This window comes from Equus asinus, chromosome 1 (assembly GCF_041296235.1).
Source record: "Equus asinus isolate D_3611 breed Donkey chromosome 1, EquAss-T2T_v2, whole genome shotgun sequence".
NCBI lineage: Eukaryota > Metazoa > Chordata > Mammalia > Perissodactyla > Equidae > Equus > Equus asinus.
The window spans coordinates 126,376,826-126,391,950 of record NC_091790.1 but is presented as its reverse complement, the minus strand read 5'-3'; the positions used below and the strand labels follow the sequence as shown (position 1 = coordinate 126,391,950).

At 31.9% G+C, this 15,125-nt stretch overlaps 1 protein-coding gene across 23 annotated transcripts in view; it reads left to right on the top strand.

Annotated features, from left to right (window-relative positions):
* The window catches only part of CACNA2D1 (calcium voltage-gated channel auxiliary subunit alpha2delta 1), a 516,207-nt gene that overhangs the window by 430,203 nt on the left and 70,879 nt on the right, over positions 1 to 15,125 (top strand). For all 23 annotated transcript variants that reach the window (XM_014855387.3, XM_044768108.2, XM_014855384.3 and 20 more), the window contains 3 exons: positions 12,054 to 12,132; positions 13,019 to 13,068; positions 14,300 to 14,389. In XM_014855387.3, coding sequence (XP_014710873.1) covers positions 12,054 to 12,132; positions 13,019 to 13,068; positions 14,300 to 14,389 — 219 coding nt within the window. The remainder of the gene's footprint in view (positions 1 to 12,053; positions 12,133 to 13,018; positions 13,069 to 14,299; positions 14,390 to 15,125) is intronic.

The following is a 15,125-nucleotide window of genomic DNA, read 5'->3' as shown; positions in this document are numbered from 1 at the left end:
AGACAGAAAAATATGAATTAATATACTTGGGAATAGGTTTATTTTTTTGGCAGGAAAAATCTTGTGAATAATGGGGTACAATATTGATGAAAATTTCGGGAACACTTTAAAACACTCTTGGGTACTCTTTAGCCAGTATGTTATTTGAAAATGATCAAAGAATTGAAAATGTATACATGCATGTAACTTCAAATTAGTCACAAATCTTTTTAATACTCAACTCTTTGACTACTGCGCATGCTATAAACATGATGTCATATAACATAAGTTTAATGCAAGGGCTTTTTTTAAACACTTGGTGATTTTAATGGTATAGAAGAGTCATTCCTTTTGAAAAAGTTGATAAGTGGACTGAGCTTATTAATGAACTGTGAATACCTTCAGATGATAACCTGATTTTATGAATATTCCTTTCAAAGAAATTGTCAGAATTAAAAGTAACGAGATGCGGGTGCATTATTCTAATATATAATGTACTTATTTAGTAACTTCTACTCATTGTTCAAAATTCAATGTAGTCATCACCTGGAGGATGTCTCTGACACTCCCTTCCTCCTTCAGGCTTGTTCAGATTCTGTGCTCTGACCCCATAGCACGGTGTATGGAGTCCTACATGTCCCTCACACTGATCCCTCTCCGGATTACAAGGTCCTACATGACTGAGCTTGTGTCTTGTTTAATTTTGAACTCTAGACATCCAGCAGAGAGTTAAGTTTCAAAGATAGTTATCAATACATGACAATAAATAAATTGAGACCAACAAAAGTTGGAAGCATGATTTCTGGTATAGGAAAAATTCATAATTATAGAACATGACTTGGGGCAAGGAATATTCTGCTTATTTAAGTATTCTGAATAATCTAACATTACCGTATTTTCAAGAACTGAAATATAACAAAATTTAACACAAAATTCAACTTGCATGAATATAATAAAAATATATTTATCTCAAAATTCTGCTAATTGATCTTACTTTGATAATTTGAAAGAGACTTTTTGGTATCTTATACCTAGTCATAATTTTAAGTATAGTTTATTATCTTATGAAAGGAGTATATATATGCAAGCCCCACTACTTGTATGATTTTTTTTAAGAGATATAAGTTTAAATAAATCATCTTATATTGTGATATCCAAATCAACCACCAGGAATCTAGTTCACCTCTGGAATTTTTCTTCAAAAAGAAAGAATTTCTTAAACAAATATGGCAATGAATTTCACATTCTACATCAGAATTTGTGCCTAAGATAGACCTTGATTTTAAGGAGTACACAAATATTTTTAAAGAAATTTAAATGAAAGAATATAAATGTATAAAAAGAGAAGTAATTTTCATCTAAACTTGTAAAATTCTTTTTCCCTCTTCCAAAACTCTGTTAGCATCCAGGATTAACACAAGAATATGTCTTGGAAGGCATATCTTAGGAGTTTTGTTTTTCCTTTTTTAAAAACAATACAGGAGTTTTTATGTCATAAGGACAGCAATTGTATTCTAACCTCTATTTTCACAAATTGTTCAATTGATTGAATAAATGAAGAATTTACCAGTGTAAAGCCATTTTTCTATGCATACATCCTAAAAATGTCCAATCTAAATATTATCTTGAAACACTGCTTCTCATCCCCTTCACCTTTTATGAGAACACAACTTTTTAAATAAAGGCTACTTGCAACATACTAAACCATGTAATGAATGATTCATATCACATTTACATTTGTAAAACTAATGCATCTAGTCTTACTCAACAATCCTGCTGTTTGTCTATTGATATATTGACTGCTGTGCTTTAAGGACACACACTTTTCTTAAGGGCACATAACCTTTATTGATGCCAAACCAACTTTGAAAATTAAGTAGTTAGCGCTTAGGTTCTGTGATTTTTAAATAAATGTTATTTTTATCTAACATAAAAATTAAGATGTTCTTGGAATTAGATATTTTATTGTCTATGTTATTCTAATTTCAGTGGCTGTCGTAAAGTTCTGTGATATATGCACTTCTGTGTATACATACCTACATACAAGGTCTATCCATACCCATTTATATCTATTTTAGAGGGACACCCGCTCTGTCCATTGTATCTCCAGAAACAAGGAACCGTGTTTGTAACTTTGGCATGAGCTCTCTTATGTAAAGTGGTCTGAGTACAAGCCAACAATTGAGAAGTAAATGAGGGGTGAGGAAGTAGAAATCTAAATATAAACCATTTTTTTCTAACGTCTTTGCAAATTTGCTAAGAAATATTGGAAAAAAAATAATACAGTCAACTCCAAATCAAGTTGTGTACACACACACATATATACACATACACACAAGCACCCGTATATTTGTGTTTTTTTGTGAGTTTTTGTTTGTTTTTTTAAGGAAGATTAGCCCTGAGCTAACTGCTGCCAATCCTCCTCTTTTTGCTGAGGAAGACTGGCCCTGAGCTAACATCTGTGCCCATCTTCTTCTACTTTATACATGGGACGCCTACCACAGCATGACTTGCCAAGCAGTGCCATGTCCGCACCCAGGATCAGAACCAGCAAACCCCGGGCCGCCAAAGCGGAACGTGCATGCTCAGCTGCCGAGCCACCGGGCTGGTCCCTGTTTGTTTTTTTAAGATGGAAGAGCTAATTCATTATTATATGTTATAGGTTAATGAAGGGATCCACAGATAGAAAGCTGAGAGATACAAAACAGAGAAAGAATAATTGATGGAGATCTTTGAAAGAGGAGGGATTGAGAGAGATAATATCATATATTTCTGAATTGGACAAGTAGGAATGCTATTTCTGGAAACATTGCTGTACTACATGTTATATGTACTCTACTTTCAGTTCAGTGCCTTCCCACGTCTTCTAATGTGGGAAAACTTTGTTAAACAAACAAAATATTCATCCCTTGGTATTTCATGTTCTGTATCCACTAACAGTGAAAACAGATGATGGCAACCATTTTTAATTCAGTTATGTTTTCTAGTGTATTTATATTTTGTCAAGACATTTAATAGTTTATTTATGTTAAGGGCATATGTGTGCATAGAGTGTGTATATGTACATACTAAAAGTAATGTGTATATGCATAAAAGGGAATTTTTACCATCTTCAAATATGACTTCAAATGCTTCTGGATGAATTGAGGAATCATTTCTAACTTCCCCTCATTCAAAATTCCCTACCTCACACCCAACCATCCTCTCTGAGAGATTTGCAGCCTACAGATACTGATATAAAAGATAATTATCGGGGCTGGCCCCGTGGCCGAGTGGTTAAGTTCGCGCGCTCCGCTGCAGGCGGCCCAGTGTTTCGTTGGTTCGAATCCTGGGCGCGGACATGGCACTGCTCTTCAGACCACGCTGAGGCAGCGTCCCACATGCCACAACTAGAAGAACCCACAACGAAGAATACACAACTATGTACCGGGGGGCTTTGGGGAGAAAAAGGAAAAAAAAAAAAAATAAAAAAATAAAAAAAAAAAAAAAAAAAAAAGATAATTATCTATGCTTGTCATCTAAGGATGTGTATGACAAATTAATTCTATATGGGCAAAATTAATATTCATTACATAATTTTCAACTCAGAATTTCACTATTCACATTATCTTTCAAATGGCCAATGTGTAAAAATGAAATTTGATAGATTTAATAAAATATTAACTTTCGATACTCTTAAAAATTCTTTGATTATAACTATTTTAAAACACCTGCTTTTTAAAAGTCCACTTGTAACATAAAAATATCAAAATTACAAAGTCAGAAAGAAAGTTTGATGAGCTTTCAAAGAAAAAGATATTTGAAAACTACTCGTAGAATCCTACTTTTTCCCCAAGCCTCTTGCTGTGGCTGCTGAATGCTTCAATTACACTCATTTTTCATCCCGAGGACATCAGAAATCATTTAGAGCAACCCAGGTAGATGTGATGAGGTACATCCGGCGAGCTGATGAATGAAGCTGCAGATAGACAGTCCGATTTAACGAGGCCAAAAGTTTTGAGAATCAGAACAAAATGTTTGGGTTCTTTTGTGAAATGTAGTACTCTTGAGAATTAATCTACCTGATTATAGATAGGTGCAGCTTTAAAACTGAATCCATGTTAATCTTTTCTCACAGCTGTTCCAAATTAAAATGCATTCACTTTCTAATCTTTACCTGCAGCAACACCATTCCTTAGGGCTCACCCATGTGTACGAGACTTCCTTAAAAATGGTGCCAAAACGAAAATGAACTATATCATGGAATCCAAACAAATGAATAAAGGAAAGTAAAACCAGACACAGAGTTGAAAGCTAATTCCCAGGCCTAGCCATATTAAAGTATGTGCCTTTCTGTAGAACAGCTAAGAGATCGGCTGGCAAGACACACTTAAGGTTGTCTAGCTAACTAGAAAATAGTTCTCTGAGTCTTAGCTTAATTCTGAGGATGAATGAAAAAATGAAAAGGCATTCAAAATTAATAAAATGAAAATTTCAAAATAACTAATGAATTGAATGAGAAGAACAAATTGAAAAAAGCATATAATAGATATAAAATAAATTTCAAAATAAAGAATGCATAGCTAAAGTTATAATCACTTGGCAATAGTTGGATTATTGTTTTTTAAATTTTTTAAAAAGTGATTGAAAAAGTCTTTGCTATTTTTCTGTCAGATCCAAAGTAGAAAGAAATAATTTATAGCCTACAAAAATCTAAAGCAAGTCACAAATGATTGACTATGTGTATGTTTTATATAGTAAGAGTGAAAATTGTCAATTAGTTTTTCAACAGATGGCAGGGAAAATAATTCACTGCCTTCTCCACTGTATCTGCCTGCCTTCTCCATCAGGCAAGAACGAAGCCTTTGGAAGGAATGTTCAAACATATGATACTAAACCGCATTCAGACTTGTAAAATATTTAATACTGTTTGACACATGCACTGCTTCCAAACAGTTTCATTTCAGATATTTTGCTACTTTAAACAGTTGCCGAAATATTTTCAGCTTTAAAATAGGAATTATACTTTTATTTATAAAAATGAAATATTTATGCTAGAATTACTGTATCGCTGTATATACTGTATAACTACAGTGTAACATTGAGTCTACCAATAGAGAGGTCATCAGCTTGGAAAGGCATGATGTGTGTGTGTGTGTGTGTGTGTGTGTGTCCTTGTCTCTGACAGATTTACTGACATTCGTTTCTCTTTGAATAAAATTAATGTTGACAATTAATGCCCTAAACTAAGGAAAATCTTATCAGGTAACTTTTCTTCAGGTTTAAGCAATATTACCTCCATGCATTTTATAGAGTCTTTAGTACCTAAAACAAATCTAATGAAAAATGAGATTAAATATGACATTAAGCACAAAATATGTAACATGACATAAATCTTAGAGTGCAGAAAATGCACTTGAAATAATTTCTAGGTAGAATTGTACAACCCACAATTAGGATTGTCCATTATTTATGTTAAAATGCCATACCAGAAAAGGCGCTTTGTTCTGCTTTTTCTGTAATTGCCTTCTCAGATTAAGAACTCTGCTTCCAATGTGTCTCTGTAGAGGAGTCTTCCCTGCTCAGTCTCTCTAGGGCACTTCCCTTTCCCCAGACACCTCCTTTGTCACTCTCTATTTCAGCACCCTCTTTCCTATTTGTTTTCTTTCTTCTAGATTACTGTTTTTGATTATTGTAATTATGTATTTGTTCACTTTTTATTTTGAACTCTCTTCTATTATAAGATCCATGAGTAGGAGCTTTGTTAGTTTGTAAACCTGCCATTGAATCCTTAGAGGCTAGCATAGGACTTGAAGCACAGTAGTTACTAATATTTACTGATAGTTTGGACATATTGGTAAATATGCAACAAATATACTTCTAAGGTTAACTATAAGAAACTCATAAATGTTAGAAAAAACTCAATAGCTTTGTTCTTTTAAAAATCATTTAAAACAATAATTTTGCCTGTATAATTGGAATGTGGAGTAAAATTGATATTCCACTCTTGGCATATGTCATCTTGTAAATAGAGAAGGCTTAAGTTTATATAAAGAATGATTGTATTGATGGTGCCTTTCCATTCACCCTAATCAGTCCAACACATAGTTTTTCATGAGTATTCTTATTATTACTGTCAGAAATATTTGGCATTACCCAAGAAGAACATCTGAAATTAATCATCATATAGCTTATTTTCTCTCAGCTGAGGTAGTCTTTGCGGAGCTACAAGTTGCTTGGAAATGCAGTGTGCCCACAGCTTATTCCTCCTTTATCAAGTACTATGAGTGCATGCAGAAGGAAGGGCAATCCGAAATTACTTCCTTATAATCTGATAATGTGAGAGTGATTCATTATAGTTGTGGTAAACTTAAAAATACCAATATAATCCTAAGGAAGGTATCTGTATTACGCACCCATATGTAAGACGTGAGAAAAATATCAGCTTAGTTTTTAAGATCATGTATGCAAAACCTACGTGACTGCTACATTTTATTTTTCTTTTTAAAGTTTTTTTGTGTTATTTACTTGAAAAAATTCAACAGACGCTGATTAAATTCTTGCCTCTGTCAGATCCTGGGAAATTTTATATAGATATATTTCATATGGATGCAATGGTATTTACACAATATTGGTCCTTTTTCTTCAGAGTTCATTGTAAATGTAGGAAAGTAAGCTGAATTTGTTCCTCTAGAAAGGTGTTATTTTGAGTTACTTTAAGTTCTTTTTTGAAGAATGAATGGCTAATATCCTACTAATGGAAAACATTACCTCATTGAATTCTGGTAGCTTGACTGTATTTGATGTAATCATCATCATCTTCATTGTCATCATCATCATCTTCTTCATTACCATAACTAATATTTATTTAGTTTATGATTTTCCATATAATATAAATGCTTTACATGTATCATTTCATTTACAACTGAAATAGTAATATGATAAAAGTATTATTACCGTCAACATCATCCCCATTTTGGAAATAAAACCAAAATTTGAGAAGTAATGTAACTTGTTGAAAGTCACATGACTACTAAGTGGCAGTCAAGAATTCAAATGATCTACAGTCCCAATTTCATAACCTCCTGTGGAATGTACTTGGCTGGCCATCCATCACTCTCTTTCTCCTGGGTAGCCCTGTTGCTATGCCAATGGACCTGGGTGGTCGTCTGTCTCTCTTTCTCCCAGGCAGCTCTGTGGCCATGCCAATCATCATCTGACCACACAGGAGTCTTTCTTCTAGTTGGACAGCAAGACTTTACCAGTAAGAGACATGCTTCTCATAGCCTTAACACACAGGCTAAGATGGATTAAACTAAGCCGTCAAAACTCTGCAGGCTGCAAGTACTTTTCAGATCATCAAGCTTTATAAATATAAGTGTGAAAGGTGAATTTGGACACCTTTATTTATTTCATAATGGTATAAAACTAGAGATATGCATTAGTCAGATGCTCTAGATTCTGGTCTATTTGTGGAATTCTGTAGAATTTTCTCCACTGTAGAATTCTGTTCTAAAATATTCAGTCCAATCTAGTATTTATGTAGGCTTAATGCCAAAAATTTTAGTACATACAGTAAATTAATAAAACTCATTTCTGACATCATTTTTCTGTCATGTTTCGTTAGCTAAAGTTTTAATTTTAGTTTTATTGGCATCCTTTCTTCATAGTCTCATTTTCATTATTCCTTGGAGATTTGCCTATTGTATATTAAACTTGAACTCTGGGTAACTGATAATTGTTGAGGTGACAGTTTCCAGTAACTGGGTTCTGCTGGGAAACAAGAAATTCCTATGGCTTTTTAAAATAGGTTGACCCTGTGGCTTTGGAAAAATCTTAATTGAAGACAAGTATTTTAGTCTTCAACAAACAAAACAAAACAAAATAAAAAACAGGATTAGCAGAAGTCCAGAGTTGTAGGATTAAGTTATAAATCAGTAGTATATTATGGAACAAATCAGTAATCCATTTTTTAATAACCAGATTTGCTGTTAATTAAAAATTTTCTGTAATCAAGTAGGCCAGGCTTGACATATCAACTTTATAGTACTGGAATTGAGATATTCTGTTCAGAGAAAAATTGGTTTTTGAAACACCTCAAGGCAAAATTTTGTAAATTTGCAAATAATGAAGACTGATTTTTAATTAAGTTTAATTTTATTAAATAGGTTCTTAAATTACTATTGCCTTTATGAATATACTTATGTAACTAAGCATGGGTCAAGAATTATGAGAAATTTTTTTCATTCCCTAGGAATAATGCAGTACTTAAATCATATATGTATTAAGTATAATTTATTTTGCCTGGAAAAGTTTTTTTCAACTCCATTAAACAAGTCTGCATAATATAAAATGAAATGATTAAGAATTTACTATGATGTAAGTATAATGAAACTGCCCAAATTACAAAACACAAGACAACTACCAGCCCAGTTTTGGTTCTGCTCTATTGTAATGAACTGATTTGTATGTTAGAACACACCAAAGCTTGTCTTAGATCCTTCTGGTAAGAAGTTGAGACCACTTATTTGGCTGTTCACTTTTTTTCATTTAATAAATATTTGCTTCCATTTATATGTAAGGCACTACAATAGACGCAATAGATACAGTAGTGCAATCATGGAACTGTTATAACCCAACCCCGTGTTTATTCAATACTACCTTCCCATGTTATTTCTGTTAAAGATCTGAGCTCCAGCATTATGAAAAATATTTTTCAAAGCCTTTCTATAACTGCACATGTTTCATATATGACCCTCACAGAAGTAAACATTTTGAAACATTAGCCTATCTAAAGTCACACAGATTGCTTGAGGAACATTTACCAAATTTTCTAGGATCATTTCACTTAAAACATAATGCATTTGTTGCATGAATCTAGTATTGTGATTATAAATGTACTTCTAGGCATGAGTAAAGGAATGTTTTCTCCACAAAAGTTGACTTTGCCTTGCTGTAGACAGAGTGTAGAGTAACTAATTTACGCAATTGAAATTTTAGATGAAGTATGTCACTTGTGTGACTTCCTATTAAGTATTTCAAGATATTTTGTATGTCATTTTATTTGTTTTTATGTAAGATCATGCAAATGCACTAATAAGAAAAGAACTCTAAAAGTATACATCTTTGAGAATGTAATTTACCTTGATTTTTAAATTGTGCATATTTCAAGGCATCACTTTATTTTTTCTTTCTCCCAAATTATAGCTTAATAAAAACTGTGAAAGTAAACACTTGGAAAACATCAGAAGAATGGGGAGATGGTGATCATCTCTGTGGATTTTGGCATCTGGAATTTTAGAATTAGTTCATTGACTGTTCCACAGGGTGGCAGTAATAGAGTATGCAATAGAAGGAAGACTAGCTACAATTCTAAGTGGAAAGTTATTGCACAAAAAATGTTTTTTAAATTTCACCAATTTATTATGTACATGTACTATAAAATGTATGCTGCACGTTTATGAAATCAATGAAGTTAAAATTCTTATTACATGATTAGCCAAAATATGTAAAGCAAAATCAAATTAAGCATGGGTATGGCATCTGGAATTGAAATAATGTTTATATTGATTTTTTCATTATCATATAAAGAATTAAGAATTTTGAGTGATTTATATTAAACTTTTTCTCAACTAAATATATATTTTTAAATCTTTTCTGAAAATTCTAAGATAGTCTATAAAATCATTAAATATATACATGTGTTTTGTGTGCATGTATGTGTATACAACACACACACACACCCTGAGATACAAATAAGCATCTTGGATATATTAGAAAGATTTTGTAAATATTGTATGGCAGTTGCAGAAATTATAAAAAGAAGGTTGCATTTGTAATTCTTACGATTCTAGTAACCACTAAGAGGAAAATTTCAGAAAAATAGTGTCTTTAAAAATGTCTACATCAAGGCAAATAAAAATTGGGACAAGGGGTACAAATTATACATTTATAATATGGGAATGACTCAGTCAGTTAATGTAGCTACTAATGTTCAAATAGGCAAGGACCTATGTGAAAGAGAACAGAGACCAAAAAAAATTAGTGTTTAAAAATTTTATAAAATTATAATTAATTGTGAACGGATTGTACACTTCCACACCAAACACTGATCCAAGGTCCTTGACTTGGACAACCTTTGAGGGCTCCACGTAGGCAAACCATGGGAGTTAGGCAAAACGTTTGTAGTAAAATAAATAAAGCAACAAACTACTTTTACTAGTCTGACTTTTAACCAAGTGTTTATTTGGACTATTTGATGACTAACATCGGTCAAAATAATCACACTGTGTGTGTCTAAGTGTAGCCTCTATGTTATTAAAAATAACTTCCAATAACAATGATTATATATATGTCTCTTACCTTCCAGAGACATAGATATAATAATTATTTTAGTCATTTCTTTTTACTGAGAAGTACTTTATGTAAAATATTTTACTAGAACACTGTTGTGGTAACAGGATCAACTAGACAAAGCAGTGCTTTAAATTGAAAATTTGAGACATGTTTTCAAATGGTAATTATGATGAAGATCTCCAAGTGCTTTCTGGAGCATCTGGATTATTTCTCTGCCCTGAATTCATATGACTATTGTTTAAGGTATGGCAGTTAAATTGTATTATCAGTAGGGTGGCCAACCTTTTTATAAAAATATTCTATTTAGGAATAAGTTCCACTGTGTAAGTAGTAACACAACAATGAAATATACAGACAGCCCCAAAAATTACCCAACTGAAGAATTTAAGAAAATGAACTTTTTGCATTTTGAGCAATCGAGAGAGAGAAAGAGACAAAAGAGAGGTGGATAAGTCTCACCAACTTCTGCTGTTAACCTAGAAGAAGTCATTTCTCCTTACAACTTGAGGTGATTAAAACTTAGAGGTGTCCACTAAATGGCTTCCTACATAACTAGTTAAGGCAATCCTAGAAGACTTAAGGGGAGCTCACATAAAAATTTACAAGTGAAAAAGCAACATCCCCAATGTACATTTTAGGGCAAGGATTGTTATGATGTGATTTCTGTGTGGCCAAGACCAGTAAAAAGAACAGAGAACAGATGTGAAGTCTCTTTTGAGATTTGTGCTCTGCAATCATGTGCAAAAGATGAAACAGACAAAACAATTAGAAAATTTCAATTCAAACAGTCAATCAACATGAATTAGGGAAAAGCTTTTAACATAGTTCAAACCAGAACATGAATTCGTGGAAAAGTGATCTTCCGCACGTTTATCTTTAGAAAAAGCTAAAATGTTGAACTTAGAATCTTGATTTACCTAGATCGCTAAATTGCTAAATTGGTATAAGTCAATATATGTTAAATAGCCATTTTATTAAATGTTTGTTAACATCATTGAATTTATCCTCTAAACATTTATACTATTATTTAAATTCAATGGCTTCCAATAAATATTAATTTGCTGCAATTTACAAACTATCTCAATTGAATTTTTTAATATTTGCATATGTTATAGCATGTTAGAAACAGTCAATATTTTGATTCTTTTTTAAAAATTCTGGGAGCTTAAAATATTTATCTATATATGCTAGTCATCTTTTATAGAAAATAAGAAATATAACTAACATAATCATACATGTGCATGCTAAATATTTCCATGGTGTGAAAGTAGTGAAACCGTCACTAAGTTTAATTGCCTTAAGCAACTAAAAGTACAATGACCTCCTTTCTGTAGACATTTTTATAGCCACACACCTATGAAATTGGGATATTTGTTCTTTTGCAGTGACTAGATATGTGGATAATATGTTTTAACCAGGTGAGACAGGTAAAGTTGTGGTTGGACCTGAAAGATGCCATTTCTACTAAATGAAACCTTAGTCATGATCCCTCCACATGATCAGGGTATGGCGCAGGCACCCTACCACTAATTTAAATGTAGTAACTGCAGTCTATGTTTAGAGTAGGTTATGTGGTTTCCCTCTGGTGCCTTCCTGAATGTTTTACTGGCCTCGATTTTTCTTGTCACATAAATCAACCGAAAAACGTGCTTTTATTTATTTTTTACTTCAACTATTTTGTTTTGCCATTCGATTAAATTGCATGCAGCCTAACAGATAGCTATTTTTCAATTCTCCAGGTACGTGTATTCACGTTTTCAGTTGGTCAACATAACTATGACAGAGGACCTATTCAGTGGATGGCCTGTGAAAATAAAGGTAACAGATCTGTTTTCTTGACCACATTTTATTAGAAGAAAAATAACTTGGTAGTTGTTAGTTCTATGTATTATGATTTAAAATAATCTAAAGTTGTAGCTAGTTTTTATAGGAATTAAGGCAAGAATAAGATGTGGAACATGTTTTCTATAGAGAAAACACAATACAGCAAACTTTGACATTAGTGTTACGTTATAAAAATTCAGACTTCTGATCATATTATTGTATATTCACAAAGGGATATATTTTATTGAGTGATACTTAATGATGCTCATCAAATATAGCCTTACATGAAAAAATTAAGAATGAAAAAAAATCTGAATTATGTAAAACTTAGATATAAGAAAGTGTAACATCTATGTGTATTTTTTCTCTGAATGGTTAAATTATTGTTTTTTTTAATGTCTTTGTGTACATTCCTAGGTAATTCATATTTTGTGTAGTGAGCCCATATTTCCTTTGTACTCAGAAAAAACAAGACGTTACTTGAAAAATAAACTGTGATCACACAGCAATAAAAATAACCTAAATTTATCCTGAAAGTTATATTTAGGCAAACATTTGGTATACATATAATGATTATCTGATACACATTATCATGCATCTTTAATAATTTCTACAATGAAAAAAATATTTTTAATGACCCCACATTCCCTACTACTTTGTAGAAAGTAACATTTATTTTATACAATCTAAGAGATGTAGTGAAATTTCTCATAAAACCTGTGCATTTGTTATGAATAATCAAACATTTTCCAAATTTATCAGTGGTGTTGGTCTTTTAGTGTTTACTAAATTAAAGTGAAAAAATGCTCTTTTCTCCTACAAAGCCATGAAATAATTTTGTAGCCTTTTATTATAATATAAATATGTATATATGTTTCAGGTTATTATTATGAAATTCCTTCCATTGGAGCAATAAGAATCAATACTCAGGTATGGTTATTTAAAACTTTTTTACACTATTTTTTCAAAGCCTAACATATTTATTTTCTGCTTTTAAATATGTTCAATATGGAGAAAATAAGTGAAAATGCAGAAATTCATATATTACATTTGTAACAAAATACTATATTTGTAACAAAATGATGAGTATCCTGGTAATGTATTGGTTTTTATTTCATTAATATTCCAAGGGTTTTCAAACATCTAAAACTCACATAAAAAAAAGAGTGTATTGTTCTTAGATGTTAAAAACATCATATAAAGTAAGTAAAATTTCCTAATAATCTCATGTCATGTAATTTGTACTTGGTTCTATTACAAATCATTGAAATAAATTTCTTCAAGTTGTAGGTACCACATAGAAAATTAAACAATAATTATTTTGCACAAATTATACAAGGTCCTGGTCAGAATTTAGATACATTCCAAATAACCTGTCTAGATATATTTACCTATTTAAAATACACTTACAACAGGGAAATGATTTTTCTACAACCATTCAGTTGAAATAGATTTCTGTTTTATAGATTAAAGCAATTATTTTCATCTAAATATATATTATTTTTAAATATTCTTAACTTCCTATTTAAAATCATTATTCAATTTTAAACATAACTGAGGATCCACAAAATAGAGCAAGTCAAAATTTAGCATAAATAACACGGCATTTGTGGAAACAGATATTGAATATGTTGAATGTTGAAATGAAACAGCGGCTATATTTGATTTGAGTCTGATGTCTAGATTTGGCACAGTTTTCATTAATATTTCAATATGTTTAACTGTAGCTTTGAATTTCAGCCAAACAATCTTTGATATGAAAACAAGTATGTGGCTGCTTTATTATCTCAAATTTGTGCAGTTCCATCCAGTAAATCACAAAGCTTTAAATAGTTTAGGTTAACATAAAACAATTCACAAGGAACGTATTTCACTTATCATTGGCTGTACCTCAGAAATAGAATGTCTTGATTGTTGCTAGAAAAGAACTGGGGTAGGTATAATGTCCAAATAATATATGTCAAATATTGTTGATTCAAAATATGTAGACATACCATTTATGGCGTACCCAAAGTAGGAATTAAAAGATTATGTAGTTACCCTCTTAATAATTTTGATTCCAGCTTCATTTTTAACTCTAGATAATTTTTCCCTTGTGAAGATGTTATTTTTTAACATGGCATTCCTAGTTTTCAATTCCCCTCTTTTTCTTCATAACTAGGAATATTTGGATGTCCTGGGAAGACCAATGGTTTTAGCAGGAGACAAAGCTAAGCAAGTCCAATGGACAAATGTGTACCTGGATGCACTGGTAAGAGGTTGGCTGTTCAACCAAAGACTGTATAACCAAAGCACACAGCTGATTTCTACTTCTTACTAGGTGACATTTCTCCTTTCCTCTTCATTAAACCTTTTCTAAAATTCCTTTGTCACAACGTTCTTTGCTAGGATTTAGATAGTTTACACAAAAGCCTAGACTTGTGTATAGTTGAGAATCACAAAGTGTTATTTTATTTTCTAGTTGATCCATTGAGAATGTAGATTTCCAACCTAGAATCTTGAATTTATGGGAATTTCAATAACTTTTCAAATTATTATGTAAAAAATGCTGAAAGTCAAGAGAATTAGTTCCTGTTACTGCATATTTTGAACAATAATTTTGAAGAAAGTATTTTTAAAGTAGACTTCAGCCAACAGAAACATGTATAGCCTCCATAACTCAAGCCAGACTCAACAAACTCAGAAGTACATGCAGACGGGCAAAAAATTACCCTACTCTGAAATCATCACAAACCTAATCACCTCTTCATGTATAATCTCTTGCTTTAGATTCAACTCCAGATATTTATGGAAATAGGCCATTGAGGTGATCAAATCCGGTACAAAGTAACAAAAACGTCTTAAGTTGTCCATTGCACAATAGAAATTTTAGTACAGGCATTCCATCATATTTCAAAGTGGTAGTTCTTAACTGGGAATGAATTTGTTCCTCACAGGTTATTTGGAAATATCTATAGATATTTTTAATTGCCATGACTGGAGTGGGT